The following is a 16,929-nucleotide window of genomic DNA, read 5'->3' on the forward strand; positions in this document are numbered from 1 at the left end:
TGTGATGCTAGGCTCAGGTCGCTAAATATCGTAGCAAGATGGCCAGCATCTGCTCATGATAGCAATATTTTCATTAATTCACGAGTGCATGCTCAGTTCGAAACAGGCAACATTCCAGAAGGCATACTCCTGGGAGACAATGGCTATCAGTGTTGTCGTTACCTGCTGACTCCAGTACTTCATGCCGAAACAGCTGCAGAGCGAGCTTATAATCGAGCCCATAAAGCAACCAGGTCAGCAATAGAAAGAACTTTTGGGGTTGTGAAGAGACGGTTCCCTTGTTTCAGTATGGGGCTAAGAATAAAGTTACCTCGTATTCCGGTAATCTTAGTTACAGTATTCGCCTTGCACAATATCACTGAAAATGCAGTAGATAAGGTCTCTGAAAGAGATGAGGCTGTGTTTGCTGCAAGAAGAGCATTTCAAGAAATTCCAATACCTGCTGAAAATGACATTCATGAAAGAGAAAACACTGCTATAAGGACAGCAATTATTAATAATGTATTTAGGTAAGAATATATACCAAAAAAATATACAGTTGGCTATTACGAAAAGTGGTTCAGGCTAACCTAATTATACAAACCACAACAAAAAAGAAAGGAAGATGTAATACAATAACCAAAAACATAATGTATTTTACAACTACATGCATCTAATAATGCCACTGTACTATGCGGTTAAGCCTAGTTTTCCTTATTGTTCAGGCCTAACTTTCTCCTTTTCTCTAAAATTTCCAATTTTTTAATATTTCATTATCAAGTTTTAAGGTCTCCATTTTCATTTTGTGCTCAGCTTCTAAACATTCTAATCGTCTTTTGTAGAACGGTCTTTTCGCTTCAACTATACCTTCACTATCTTTCTTCCGTTAAAGCGACCGTGACTTTGTGAGCACATCAGCTGTTTTAGAGGTCGAATGAACAGCAGTGCGCAGTACAGCTGATTTGGAAGCAGGAGCCTGAAATAAAAAAAATAAAGAAGTGTAGGCCTATTGCTTGCTGACAAATTTAACTTACATAATACAGGATTTATAATACAGGATTTCTCTACTTGTTCAATACAAATATTTGTCATTTCTTTTCTTTCGCTCGGCACACTTAATACGAAGGAAAAGAGATTCACACTGCTCAATGTGACTCGCTGTTGCCAAGCGCTCACATATGAACTGAGATTAGAATTGAATTTCGATTAGTTGATCTTAGATCAGTGTTACACAGCACAACATTGGCCTGATCTCAGATCATTTTCTGAACTTAGATCAAAACTGATCAAAACCTAAGTGGCTGAAACTAGTCCCAACACTGATGTAATATCATTTACTTGATGTATTGGAAAGGTGGACCCTCTTATCAGTTTATTTCTTGTAATTGCACTTCAGAACGGAGCAAAAATGGAATTTATAGCTTATAATTGTGTGTTGTAGACACTCTTTTTAAACTAAACTGAATTGAACTCCAACGTGGTCTAGGCCAATATTATGATGAACAGTCAAGTGCAATAAGTTTCAGTACTTGGAAACTGCCTTGATTTTTTTTAAACCTTTACAGTCTTTCTAGACCACCAATGTTAATCGAAAGTTTGCTGTATACATTTCTAAATGTAATGAAAAATTGTTCTAATAGTACAGCATGAAATGCTGTGCACTGCACCTGTCTCTAATAGGTCAAATGACAAAATCATATATTAAGATACAGGAACATGAAAGGACACATACATTAGGATGAATGTAATGGCAGATCAACATCGGAAGCGGGGGCAATAGGGTAAAACTCCAGTATGCGCTCTGCAGGTTTCTTGCTAGGTGGTCCGAGTCCAGTGTTGCTAGTTGTGGCATGAACGTCTTGTTCCCAGTGGCGTAGTTATGAGTGTAATCCCAAAAATTAGGTCTCCTATTTTTTTTATAAATACGGAACTCTGTTCATGTGGTTGTTGGTCACAATATTGTGAAGAGTATTTCCGGCACTCACATATAAACATGCGCATGCCGTGCTGAGGCACTCACTCTTGGCTTGGTAACCGTTGAGAATGGAGCTCCCGTTTGATGTTACCGCCAAGTGTGAAGTGCGCGTAGTTATTCGGTTTTAGAACCCAAAAGGTACTGAACCGATTGAAATCCACCGTCCATTGACGGGAGTGTATGGTGAGTCGTGCCTAGATGTCAAAAATGTTTGTAAGTGGTGTAGAGAGTTTGCAGTTGGTCGGACTGAAATTCACGACGAAGGAAGGAGCGGGAGACCGTCAATATCCGCCAAGACAGTCTTGAAGGTTGAGCAAATCATGCGTAAAGATCGGCGGATCACCCTGGATGATCCCTGCACTTTGGTTCCTGAGGTTTCCCCAAAGCGCATTCACAGAATTTTAACGGAAAAGTTGAAATACCGGAAGGTGTGCGCAAGATGGGTGCCACTCATGCTGACTGAAGACCACATGCGGCAACGGGTTGATTCTTCCCGCAAATTTCTTCAACGCCTTGCAGCCGAACAGGACAACTTTTTGGACTCAATTGTCATGGGTGACGAAACCTGGGCGTTCCACTTTACACCTGAGACGAAGCAACAATCATGCCCCTGGCGGCATCCCTCTTCGCCAAAGCCACGGAAATTCAAGCAAACACAGTCTGCCGGTAGAGTCATGACAACTGACTGCGAGCTGGTATGACATGGGCATACAAAAACCATCATGGCGTGTACAACAATGCATCGACCGAAATGATGATTATGTAGAAAAATAGCTAAATGTTCAAGCAGTAAAATGATGTAAACCATTGTAGAAATAAACAGGTCTATGTATTTATAAAAAAATAGGAGACCTTATTTTTGGGATTACCTTCGTACTTCCTAGACCTTACAACACTGTGATATAAAGAAACTTGAGTCCTTGCACCAGGAGAAACTGTACTCCATTTTGAACATCAAGTGGGAGAACCATATCACCAGTCTTGCAATTTTAGAAAAAGTATCAATAGCGTGGAAGCTTCCATCATTGGTCATAGACAGAGATGGACTGAGCATGTCTGCCTTGTGAATGACAGTAAGCTCCCTCGTAATTTCGTGTTTGGTGTGAAGTTTGATCTGGTGCTATACTGCAAGGTGCCTCTTTGAGACTCTATAAAGACCAGCTTAATCATACCATGAAAGGGGCCAATATAAACCAGTAGACCTGATAAATTCTTGCTGGGCATCACTTACTTTGGTGGCAATCAGTCCCTGGTGGAGTCGAACTGTCTGAACAAGAATGTCACAGCCATGAAGAGTCCAAACAACAAAGCAAGCCCAACCATGCCCTACACCATTTGTCAGCTGCATGTCTACATAAGAATTGGTTTATTTAGTCCCCAGAAGTTTGTACATAAAATACACCTAGTGTGAGGTTTAAGCAGGAACATTGTATGCTCAGAGACGAGTATCAGATGATAAGTTTCTTCCTAAAAACTGTTGCCCAAGCACTATTTCTTTATTGGTCTGTGCATTTCTGGGCTAACACGTCAGGGGTGCATAGCACAGAACCTCTCGAAAGGGGTGTACCCCCTCCTGCAGAGCGCAGTACTCCTTCATGTTGGACCATTGATCTAACAGCAGAGCCGTTGTTGAGACTTTTTAGTGTTTGGTACTTGGTAATGAAATATACAGTATCTGTGTTCAATTCTAATAGTGATGCCATGTTCTCTGGCCATGGAAGTTGTAATTGGCATTGTATCTCCATGGGGAGTAAAAGTTTTTGAATATGGAGAATCATTTCTCTAGCAGCTTAGCAATCCTTATCTGCTGTCTGTCTGTGCAGTCTTCCACTGCTAGACAGCATCTTGGAAAGGCATGTTAATCCAACCGATAAGACCAGTGACATGCTGTGGGCGAAGCACTGCAAGTACTAGCGGGTTTATGACCTAAAAGCTGGTTCTAATGCTCTGATTTTTGTAAATGTCGTAGCCAATGGCAGTAGTGTAGAGTGCACACTCAGTCTGTTTACCCCTACTCGTTATTTATTTGTATTGTCAGATACCCATTGTTATTGACTTCAATTCTTGATAGCAGTTGGTGCCAAGATATTGAAAGAATAGCCGATACAAGTGATTATACAATTGAGGAACATTTGCTGGCAGCTGTCTGGATTCATAAGTGTAAAATTAGTGGCAAATCAATTTTAAAATGTGAGGGACAATTTCGTTGCACGGTTGGTGAAAGTTGCACCAACAAAGAAGTTGTTAGTGTAGGAAAAAGAAAGCCTTTCTAACGATCAGCGTTCGCGATGTGCTGAGAAGTGAAAGACCATCCACCAGAAATGAACTTAGTGCTGATGTGGAAAGATCTAGTGAACAATACCTGGTCATATCCATACAGAAATGTGCGTCAGAGTTAGGGATACCGGAATCAACCATGAGGAAACACATCAAAGTGGTCTGAAAATGAGGTGTTGGCGTCTCTTTAATATAATACTTAATGTAGGGGTATACGGACTTTGTGCGCACCCTGTACTTGCATAGGAAGTATAGAAAATGTTGCACAGTTTATGGTATTAGGTTATAAAAGTACATCTGTCGTTGAGTTGATGGGTCCTATCACTCTCCTACAAGTATTACGAGGTTAAGATTTGCTTCATATAACTTTTATGGATAGTTTCCACATCTTCATACACTGCCACCTCTCTTATGAGTCTTAGTTCATCTTCAAATAGGGAGAATTGATTTTGATTAGGAGAAAGCCCGTGTATTAGAAGAGGACAGTGTTTGATGATGTGGAGATTGCCCTCGTTCTTCTGTTTTCATGTTGGACCTTGTCTCTTCTTTTTGTTACTTCCCCTTCTTACACTGAACTGTCATTGTGTTTATCCTATTATATGATCCATGTCATGATCTGTATGTGACTTAATTTGACACTTTATTTTGCCTTTTCATCACTTACACCTTATGCCCTGCAAAGCTGCAGATATACCGGGCGAGTTGGCCGTGCGCGTAGAGGCGCGCGGCTGTGAGCTTGCATCCGGGAGATAGTAGGTTCGAATCCCACTATCGGCAGCCCTGAAAATGGTTTTCCGTGGTTTCCCATTTTCACACCAGGCAAATGCTGGGGCTGTACCTTAATTAAGGCCACGGCCGCTTCCTTCCACCTCCTAGGTCTTTCCTATCCCATCGTCGCCATAAGACCTATCTGTGTCGGCGCGACGTAAAGCCCCTAGCAAGAAGAAGCTGCAGATATTGGCAAATTTATTGTCTTGGCAAATGCAAACACTATGGCAGTGCGGATAATTTTGTCAATTTCTAAATAATGATTTTTATTGAGAGGAGGTGAAACAATATGAAATGAAATTTAATGCCAAAAAGAGCGAGTTAGTGATCACAACTAGAAAGGAGAGACCTACTAGGAGGGGGTAATGGTTGGAGGGGAAGAGTTTCATGTACCTGGGAAGTATCATAGAGGAAAGTGGAAGAAATGATTAGGAAATAATCGAGCATGGAAGACAAGCAGGAGCATTCCTGAAATGTGTCAAGCCTGGTTTGGAGCAAGGATGTCCCTCAGAGAAACAAGAAGGTTAGAGATATAGTAAAAGAAGAGCCACTACAGAACATGATGACAGCATCTAGATTTAAATGGTATGGACAGAGGAAGAGATACCGAGGAGGATGCATGCAATGGAGAAAACAGAAAAATGACAGAGAGGAAGACCACGAGACAGGTGGATAAAAGGAGTGGAAGAGAATAGGAGGGGATTGAGCAAGAATGACGAGGGAGAAGTGGTGAGAAGACAAGAGGAGATGGAGAGGCGTATGTTTCAAACAGACCTGGCCAACAGCTGGAAACTGCGTATGATGATGATGATTATTATTGATTTTCTCTCAGGTATACTCTAGAAATTTTGACAAGTCAGTCTTTGCAAGTTATAAATTTCATATTAGGATCCGTATTTCTGATAAATCACAAATTGTATTAAAAAGGTTGGCTTCTATGAGATAATTCTTTCCTGAACTTAAGTCAGTCTTTCGTACAGTTCATGCAGTTATTTTTTGCTTGTGATGAGAAGACCCTTGACATTGGTGTGAAAGAATGGCGATGTATAAAGAACCTCTAGTCTATAAAGCCTTAGGTCTGACACAAGCCTAACTGGCTCCTGCCCGCAATTAGTGAAAGGAAGGAACAAAGGTTCCAAAAGAGAACCGCTCAAAAAGTCGGTAGGTGTCGCAAGAGAAAATCTCTCATAAACCTGTCAGCTGATGCCACGTATCAGGCTTATTGTATTTTGTTAACAGGTACCGTATTTTCTCGCGTAATTAACACACTTTTTTTCCGAAAAATACAGGTGAAAACTTTGGATGTGTCAATTATTCAAGGAATTCAGATATTTAAAAATTATTTACAATTCATTTACATTTAAAAGGTATATCAAATATAATATAAACACAATTGGTTCAACTCAATTTTGGTTATAGTCATTTGGCATAAAATTTCGGGCGTGAGATTTCTTCTGAAAAGTCAAATCGGGTAGGCCTACATCAGTTATTTAAGTTGGACATGTGGGTTTGAAGGACGAACACTGGAAAATATTCTTCCCATTATGAGCTGACCATACGACCTGAAGTGAAATAAACATGAGCTAATAAAAGTACAATTCATGTAATATCAAACTAATTACATACCAGCAAAAGAAAAAAAAACTGTCCAACACGAGAAGGGCCGGGTATTGAGGGAGGGACCCTGCTAGATTTCCCCAAACCGTTCATATTGAATCTTGTACAAGTGACGTGTCCATCCACCCTTTTTCTTGGATACGAACGTGGATCTCTTCCAGAAATTTGTTTTTAGACATGGTTTTTCGTTTTAGAACAACGTAAGATGTAAGCTTTCTGCTGTCAGCTTCTGCAGCAAGTATTGCAGTACATCATTGTTTTTCACTTCCGGTAGCGCGAATCGGTACGATAACACTCAATGTCCCTTATTTATCGATTGTCTGACTTTGTGGCATAGCCTATAGAAATTGTTTGGCATCTGTATGGTCTCAGCTACGATGTGCAGGCATTTCGATTTGATGCCACCTGGCTGTCTGCTCGTCAGTTTTGATGTTCTGTTTTACTCTAGGCCTACTAGATAGCAGACTGACTAAACTGACTCTCTCTTGGGCGTCTATGGCTGAGATTTAATTAATTTTGTCAGGTAAACACCAAATGTGTCACCAGAGTTGCGGATGATATTGTTCTTATTGGCCACAGTGAATTAGAAATTAGGCAGTTATTTGTGGAATTAGAGGAAATGGCAGCAACAATTGGCTTCCGGGTAAATGATAAAAAAGACACATTACATGGTTGTACAGAGACCGAATCATGAGGAGATAGTCAGATTGCCTTTGAAGATTGGGAAATGCAATATTTACCTTGTAATAAAATAACTTATAACATTATTCAATTGGTGGCTAATTTAAAGCCTACAATTCTTTACAACTCCCATAACAATTATAAACTCTATTCTAAAGCTTATCACTTAAAATATTATATTCAATTAACAGTTAATATATTAATATAAAAACTACCATTAAATACTGAATTAAATTCATTTCTTGAAGAACCAGATAAGTTATCTTAAAAACCGACTAAGTGAAATACAGTACATAAAGAACCAATTATAACGCAAGTACAGTAGTATTAATGTGCCTTTACCAAGTTTACCCACCCAAAATGAGTTGATGTCTTTATGAGGTCTCCATATACTGTTGAAGTTTCACTCCTGATGGGAGATAAACAGTTGTGGTGGAAAATTAAATGCAGAAAAACATATTACAAAAAAATTAGAATTGAATTTGTAAAGGTAAACTAACACTTCTCTTCAACTTCACAGACTGTCGTAAACAAAAGAAACTCTCATTATAGTATAGTACTGTGTCATTAACTCTTCAGAATTCAAATATTGAAAGAAATCCGTTATTTTTTTCTGTTTTTTGTGCCAATTGCTTATTTAGAAGCAAATCACACCACTTCTTTATAATCATTACATCAACTGCTGTTGCTTCTGTCCACTGCTTGATATAAGTCGCTGCCGATTGTAAAGCTGCACTTCGCTCAGAGTGACTCTTCATTCAAGGTCAGGTGCCAGCCGGACTTTCCGGTGGCCAAACTAGTGGGAGCCCTCTGTATGTTTGTTAGTGTTTGTGCCAGTAGAACATCAAATGTTTGCAAAAATGTAGCTGGCTGAGCGAGATACCTTTCGAAGTGTAAAAATATTACTAATTCATTTGGAACTGATATTCAATGCCCGATTCCTTGCTCTAGTGTGCAAGAGTTGTACATTACTTATTTGTTCACATTGTGTGTGCGCAGATGTACTCCGAGCGCAACGAAGTGAAGGAGGAGAACTTCAGGCAGCTGCTCTTGGCCGCATACCGCCTGGCCATGGATCATTATCCTGATGGACCCACCACTTGCACTCAGCTCCACCGGACTCTAGCTGCTGTCATCGATTCAGCTGTGAGCATGTTGTAATTGTCCTTTCAATAGAAACCAGTGAGGTACTTGTACTCAACAAGTTTGGTCTTCAGTTTGATTGTGGATGTACCTCGATTGAGTTGATCCTTTTTGTCTCCTTGTTATTGTTTTATAGCAGGTCATTGCCACACTAACATAGTCTGTCATGATACAAAGACAGAATACTGGTATCATAGTAGAAGACTTATAAGGTGCCACCCAGAATTTCTGATAATTTGAATATCCTATGTGAACAAGATGCAGTACCAAGTTCTGGCAGTAGGTGCCTTTTGGTGTGTGGCATATGGGAGATAATGGGTGCAAATACCACCGTCGGCAGTCCTGAAGATGGTTTCCTGTGGTTTCCCATTTTCACACCAGGCAAATGCTGGGACTGTACCTTAATTAAGGCCACGGCCACTTCCTTCCAACTCCTAGGCCTTTCCTATCCCATCGTCGCCATAAGACCTATCTGTGTCAGTGCAACGTAAAGCGTCTAGCAAGCAAACCTCTTGTTGTGTATTTCAAGTGGCTGATATTAAGGAGCAACTTCAAGCCGAGTGAGAACATATGAATGGTTTAGGTTTTTCAAAGGACCAGAGAGAGAGGGTGGGGGGGGGGGCAACTGTGAGTTTGTGTTCGCGAGGCAGTGGATTCAAGCCCCACTGTTGGCAGCCCTGAAGATTTTCCATGCTTTCCCATTTTCACACCAGGCAAGTGCCAGGATTGTACCTTAATGACCGCTTCCTTCCCACTTCTAGCACTTTCCTATCCCATCGTTGTCATTAAGACTTTTCTGTGTCGGTGCAATGTAAAGCAAGAAGTGTTTCAATGAAGTCTGGAAGATGACATATATTTAAATCTACTGTGATTGTGTACAACTCCCAAAATGAGCGCAAAACTGCGTGAAGTTATCTGTGAAATTTCAAGGCAGACCATTCATGGCAGAATGAATATTGGGGACTGATTACTGCATCGTGACGGTGTGCCTGTACACAAGTTCCTCATTGTGAGGGACTTCAGACAAAAAAAAAAAAAAATTGGTGGTGGGGGCAGTATGACCACTATTCCGCTCTCCCACCTACTCGCCTGATCTGGCCCCCTGTAACTTGTACCTGGTCCCTGAAATAAAACTCTGGTTTTTTGACTCCATTGAAAGGATCCAAACAGAATTGCAGGAGGTGCTGAACACTCTGAAAATGGAAGACTTCTGTGATTGCTACCAAATATGGGAAAATCACTGGAATTGCCGTTGTCATGTCCAGGCTGACTACTTTGAAAGTAATGGTGGAAATTAGGCATTAACATAAGTATTCATGTTTTTATGACCAAATTTTCAGAAATTCTGGGCAACACCCCTTGATATGTAATTGAAAAGGAAAAGTGCATGATCATTTAAGATGGGGAATTAAGGAATGTGAGTATTGGTTAGAGAGAGAAAGCAGTATAAAATTAGAAAAAAAGAAGTGTATATTAAAAAAAAATTGACTTCATGTCCTTGATAATTCCAGTATAAATGACCGTTTTGGAAAATTAATAATTTCCAATAATCATCATTATATTGTAAGGGCTAAGCCTTGTCGCCTCAGCCATAGATGACTATCTTGAGCCAGTCCTTTTAACTCATTGTAGGTCTTGCAGTTCGTTCTCCGAAGCAGGTTCTTGAAGTAAGACACACTGGATCTTCCTCTTTTCCCTGCAATTCTTCCTTCAGTGATGTTATAAAGAACTCTTCATGCCTCAGAATGTTACCAGCAAATATTATTTTCCATTTTTCAATGTCGGTTACCAGAATCAGTTTTTCTCCTATCTCTCTAAGGACTTCAGTATTGCTTTTCATTTCAGTCCAATTTATCCTCTGCATTCTTCTCCAGATCCACATTTCAATTGCCTCTAGTTTTTTCTTTTCCTGCTCTCCTAAAACGTACAGCCTTCGCCATCATACAGAAGCAGGCTCGTACAAAGGTTTTTGCAAAGGCCTTCCGAGTTTGAATATCTATATGTTTGTTGGCCAGCATTTTTTTTTTTCTTTTCTTGGAAGGCTCTCCTTGCCATTGCTATCCTTTTCATGACCTGATATGCTCTGATGATCACTAGGTAGCAAAACTGTTTCACTTGTTGAATTTTATTAGGGCCAATTTTGGTGTTTGTTACAGATGTTTTCCTGGATTTACATATTGTCATGGATTTTGTTTTCCTTGCATTCATTTGAGGTTCCATTTGCCTAAAAGTTTCTGCTAGTATGTTGCATACTTTTGCTTGTTTCTGCTAGTATGGCAACATCATCAATTCCAATATCATAATTTCCAATAATGGGCCATTTATATTCGAATTATGAATTTACTCATTCAGGACAAATATTTCAGGTTGTCTATGGGAATCAGTATCTATATCATACTGTCCTTACGTTTTGTGCATCTTCCTATTCCCGTTTTGAATTTATCATATGCTTGCACATCCTGCTAGGTCCTTTGCATGCACAGCAAACACACTTGGTTCCTTTCTCCTTTGTATGTTTCTTGTAGAGAAGTGAAGCATGGAAAACCAGGAAAAGAGACGAATCCCAAATTGCCGTTGCTGAGATGAGATTAATGAGATATACAGCAGGGTGCGCGCGATGAGACCACAAAAGGAACGAGGAGATGATGAAAGAATTGAAGATAGTGTTTGTTTTCATCCTTCTCCATTTGATAGGTCGATTTTGCCTTGAAAAAGGCGGTTGGTTTTCGCCATTGAGATACTGCTGCAACGCTGTTACTAATTTTGTACCAGTCGGGGGGGACACATGTAGCTTCAGGAGTGCTACAGACGCGAGTAACTTTATACCCCTTTGCAATGGAATGCGTTAGGATTAATATCAAGAACGATTAAAACAACACCAATCACAGCACTACAGCTATATGCAAATAACTCATCAGTACAAAGAGAAATACAAAAACGTCTTGTAATAAACTTAGTTAAAATGGAAACATCACAAAAAGCAAACTGGATACCCAGAATGAAACACAATGAACAACTAAAAACCTAAGAAACACGTAGAGCCGCTGGTAGAAATATTTTTGAAGCACTATGTATAACATCCGAAATTGAAACCCCTGAACCAATAAGCCCATTGTACTACATGTCAATACAAATCAACCTATCTCTCACAGATAATCTCAAAAAAAAAAAAAAAAAAAAATCCCAGTAATGTTGAGAAGATCAGCACTTAGTATGCTAAACGAAGAATATCCTGAGGATCATTAGTTAATAGTCTTCACAGATGGCTCGCAAATGTATAGCAGAGGAGCAGGCGATGGAGTTTGCCGCCAATTATTCTCACAATACGCTCCATTAGATAGATATCACATACCTGCCAAGTATTCTGGTTTTTCGATAAAATGTATGGACTTTGAGTGTGTTTTACGGTTGTAAGGATGAACGTTATTGTACGGATTTTGAATATCCGCGCTTAATTTAGCTTTCTGCGGTTAAGTCGGATTTGTTTTACTTTCGATAGATATTAGCTGGTAATACGAGATGCAGTGTTTGAAATTCGACCGGTAAATGTATCGATAATCACCGTGCTTTTGTCACCTGTTCGACCTCAGCTGCTACTTCGTGCTTCGTAGCAGCTGAAAGGCTTTGTTTGTGTGCATGTGTAACATTGGCGGTAGTTCTGAAACTCGTGTAATTGTGTGACGAATTTCTAAGCGATTTATTATATTTAGTGGTGTTCGTAATGAATTACTAAGATGTTACTAATGAGTTAATAAGAAACAATATTACCAGTCTTTCCGTGAGGCATATTCTGCTTAATTTCCTTGGTTTATACGATCACATAAAGTGTTCCCTGTGTAAAGTGAAAACAGATGAGCACTCGTCAAGATGTAACTTCGTGTATTTAATTTCAGGGTTGATCATAACATACTGAGTAAAACCTCGATGCGTCTTTTTTGAGGGGGCAGGGGGGAAATGATGATGGATGTGGGAAAGCTATAAATGCGGGCAACATAAAAATAGGGGAGAAGCAAAGTAATAAAATACGGGTACTGTATTGGGACATTTTTTGTTATGTAAATATTATTATTATTATGCTGGGTGCATGTCTTTCGAGTTGTCACGTAATAGGCGGTCTACGCACATATTAAAATGCGGCCCTACCTAAGATGAATTTTAATCTTTAATTCGGCAGACAGCCCCGAACCGTTGGAATTAACCAAGGGAAGTTGAAATCCTCGACCCAATCGAGACCCCTTGAACAAAAGGCCAACACGTGCTAACCCTTTAGCTCATACTATACATAACGGTATCAAAATATTGCAACCATGATATAGGCCTACGAGGTGAAAATAAAAAGCGTGACTTTTACGCCGTTTCGTTTCACTTTTCGTTACAAATTTTGTAACAATTGAAAACCTTTAAGTTCAGTTCTCACATTGCAAATAAAATATATACGTGGGTATTACGGCGATAACTTGTATTTAGGGAAAGATTCCGTAGGCTCTTAGCGAATTAGGTTAGGTACCCAACACGGTGCGGTTCCCGCAGGTCTGCTGAGACGATGTCACACAGAGGTTAGAAATTCAACGCGGCGCGTCTCGAATGATGTCGCAGCAGCTTGAGCAAAGCTACCAGCTTAGGAACTAGTTACAAGACTAGACTATGAGAAAAGATTATTGGTGTGGCTTGGTTTGGTCCGGCTTGTAACAAGACTATTGGGCAGAGGGCAGGAAAGCAGTCAGCAGGCCTCTAGTACCCCACACACTCCACAAGGCGATGCGATTAATCACCCTGTGAGTAATTAAAATGAATCTGGCGCACTGCGCGATTTTCTCTTTTTTCAACAAAGTTGGCAGCCCTAGCCAGCCTATACCAATGCAGAAAATGGTGGCAAATTTGAGTTTTACGCTGTCTACGTTTTCATTCTTGTGAATAAGAATACTTCTAGTGATCAGTTAGTGGATCGAGGAGAAGCGTTGGCACTACGAGGCTAGTAGTGAGGTTCGCGTGAATTACCTGCGTCCAGCACTCCAGCCTACAAGATCCTTCTTCAAGACTAGCAACTCCGAATCGCTCGTACATTCTCGCAACAGGTTGGCGCTATTATATGCTAAGAGTATTGAGCAGTCCCTCTAAATTAAAAAAAAAAAAAAGTTGGGTATATTTTTCTTACGTATGATCGATAAGTGCGGGAAAATTGTGACCGAGGACAAATAATTTTTCGATGATCGTTGCGATAAAATGATAGTTCGAGAAATGATGGATGTGTGGAAATTTAACATTGGTTAATATGGAACATTTTTTGGACCGAATAATTCAACGATGAATACGGGAAAACGACAGTTCGGCAACGATGCATCGAGGTTCTAGTGTATTTGACTTTTATTAGTAATGTTTATAATCCCTCTCCCCCACCTTGCCCTCCTTTTTTTTTGTGTCTCAAGACTGTTACGCATGCACGTGTTGTTAAAAAAATTCCGTTTAAGGATCTTCCGGATTTCTCTTTTCGAAAGTTGGCAGGTATGATATAACTTCGATGGAGAAATAGAAGCTATCTTGCCCTATAGAGTCAATTCATTTGAAAAAGCAGTCCTACTCACAGATTAACTGGCTGCCATATAAGCAGTATCCTCAAATACCAATCCCCCATTCATCAAGAATTCATGAAATTAAACGTCTACTAACACAATTAAAAACTTTAAAGAGAAACATCACTTTACGGTGATCCTTGCACATGTAGGAATAAAAGGCAATGAACCGGCAGAATCTAGCAAAAAGATGCACTAGTACCTTCGTGAGAACCAAACCTCTGGCAGCCAACTTAAGAAGATAATCACTAATAAAATCCTTGAAAATTGGAAGGAAAAAAACTACCCAACTTACTACAATGAAGAAATGGAAAAATGACCTATGGGACAAAAATAAAAGCCAGTCGAAAGAAGCTGTGGCGATTTTCAGATTGGAAACAGTGCATGACTGTTTAGCTGCACATCTAGCTAGAATCGAAATATACCAGACGGAAAAGTGCACCATCTGCAAAATTACTGGATCAGTGATGGACTCAAAAGACTTACTTCATTACACAGGAGTCAACACAATCCAACAAAACAGTGCAGTTTACCAGCTCTGTACTGAACAGCCAGAAGCAAGAAGAAACAAGATTCTGTTCCCTAATACATTGTGCATTATTAATGTTATTTATATATTACTGTTGTCTAGATATGTCAGTTTTGTATTGGAGTTACTTCCCAATAGAGCCAATGGTTACAACAGAACTGAAGATAGAACCCATGTTAAAATTCACTGGGAAATACCAAAATAAACCAGAAGGACCCTGTGAACAGAATGGAATGGGAAACAATTCCAAAGCAGATCTTACAACACCAGCCAAGAGAAAGTAGCTGTACGGACACCCAGCTAAGAGACGGATTGAAACCATTACAGGCCACTTAGCGTAATACATATTTGGATGATTATAGTTTCCCATCTCTCCCACTCCATTGTGTGTCTGACTTTCTCCTTATTCTACCCATTACAACTGAAGAATGCCTTCCCCTCATATAACGTGTATGATTGTCCTACTGTTGGAACTAGAAAGTAGGAACTGGGTTACTGAGGATGATAAAAAAAGTGGATCAGTGGAATTAGGTTCTGATTTTATCCAGAGTAAACATGTGTCTTTTTATTTATTCAGAAAAGAACATGTGACACAAACATCTTGTCTTCCCTGTTAACGGAAAACCAGTGTTTCCACTTTTTGTTAAAAGTACCATGATTGTGGTGTACTACTTGGACCACGACACAGAACTTTTCCCACAGTGCACAGCATTTTTAGCATTGTCACCAGATGTAGCGGTGAACATTTTATTTTAATATGTTGGAGAATAAACAGGAATATTCTGTTCAATTTTTATATAAACATTTTTCTGTCTGTCAAACACAAGATGCAAATGGATAAAACACTATACCCTATCTCAAATTACCTGGGAGATAAAAAGAACAAGTCCGACTACGTGCGGGTTGTAGTATTAGTCACATAAAAACATCAGTCAAGAAATTGCGAGATCGATAACTGGTTATAATAATCTGTAACATGTTATAAGAATACAACATTTATACAATCACCAGAATGAATCAAGTTGATATTCAATACAATTCTGAAGGTTAATGTACTCACCAACATTGCCTGCAGAAGAAAGATAGGTTACTCAATTGCCTCCACTTTGTCATCTCATCATCACTGTGGGAGTCGATCATGTTATTACTATCCGTTCAATGCCATCGTCTACTAACTGGTCTATACCCTACCTTCGTTTTTCTTCCACCTCGATGACTTGTTTTACACACATTTCCCAACGTTTAGGGTCACTAGTTCAATCCCATCCAGCAGCAGTTTTCTTACTTCCACAGGGATGAAAGTTTTGTTGTTCCTAGCCACGTGGCCCTTGACTTGACTCCACACACTTTCAATTAGATTTAAAGAACAATGGTACGGAGGTAACCTTAAAACTTTCCTTCTCAATTGCAGTGCGATATTATCTACTCTATATGCGCCACAAGAGTCCTTAATATGCTGTGGGATAGCATTTCTCGATACTTTCCATTCTTATGCTTTACGTGAGAATGGCTGGGCTCGTCCATCTTCACTCCACACGGAACTTTAACAAAGGTTATGTAAACATAAATTAAAACGGTTAACTAAACCCTAAACACCAAGACAGAGACTGACTACCAAGTTAATGATGATATATTACTAAGTATTAGTACAAAAGAAATTCGTAATAATGTGCAAAGTCTATAGCGCACCAGTATCATCCGGAACACAGCGGTAAACAGAAAACACATGGGTTGTGTGTTAGCTAAATGAACCGCTACCGAATACTGCAAGGGCTGTTGACACATCACCACTCTCAAAAGGCACTTTAATGCACCAGTATTAAAGCTAAACAGTCTTTTAAAAGTGAAAAGTGAAGATAAATAGATTTAGATGACTTACATAAGTATTTTTAATACCCTGCCAAAAGATACAGTACCACTGCATTTATCGCGTGTTTTTGGTGTTTACCCCATCTCTCAGGTTGAGATAGGATATAGTACGCACCTGAAGAAGAAAACAGGTTATTAATAATAGGATAGTTTGTTTCATTCTGTTCCATTCTTTTATTAATAAACTGTTTTCATTTTTGGGTATGTACTAGTCTATATCAAGTCAGAAGTTGGTTTAATTTCTGAGACCTGCTTGCTTTGAATGCAAGTTTGCTATACGATTTGAGCTCCTAGCTTATGGCATCTGACTTGACTCTAGTGTAGAATATTCTTCAAGTGTGATTGTTTCTTGTATTCTTAACACATTCCCTTCTTTCTACAGATGTACTCGGAAGATGGCGAGGTGATTTTCAAGTAATTTTAAGGCTTACTTTGTTGTATTTCTGTCTAGTTACACAGTAGAACTTGGTTAATTTGAATCGGAAGGGTCCAGAAAGAAATTCAAATGAACAACAAATTTG

The 16,929-nt window shown here is 39.5% G+C and overlaps 1 protein-coding gene across 1 annotated transcript in view; it reads left to right on the forward strand.

Annotated features, from left to right (window-relative positions):
• Positions 1–16,929, forward strand: part of LOC136886851 (uncharacterized) — a 65,368-nt gene that overhangs the window by 8,766 nt on the left and 39,673 nt on the right. The window contains exon 4 of the mRNA XM_067159701.2: positions 8,297–8,443. Within this exon, the coding sequence (XP_067015802.2) occupies positions 8,297–8,443 (147 nt within the window). The remainder of the gene's footprint in view (positions 1–8,296; positions 8,444–16,929) is intronic.

Source organism: Anabrus simplex, chromosome X (assembly GCF_040414725.1).
Source record: "Anabrus simplex isolate iqAnaSimp1 chromosome X, ASM4041472v1, whole genome shotgun sequence".
Classification (NCBI taxonomy): Eukaryota; Metazoa; Arthropoda; class Insecta; order Orthoptera; family Tettigoniidae; genus Anabrus; species Anabrus simplex.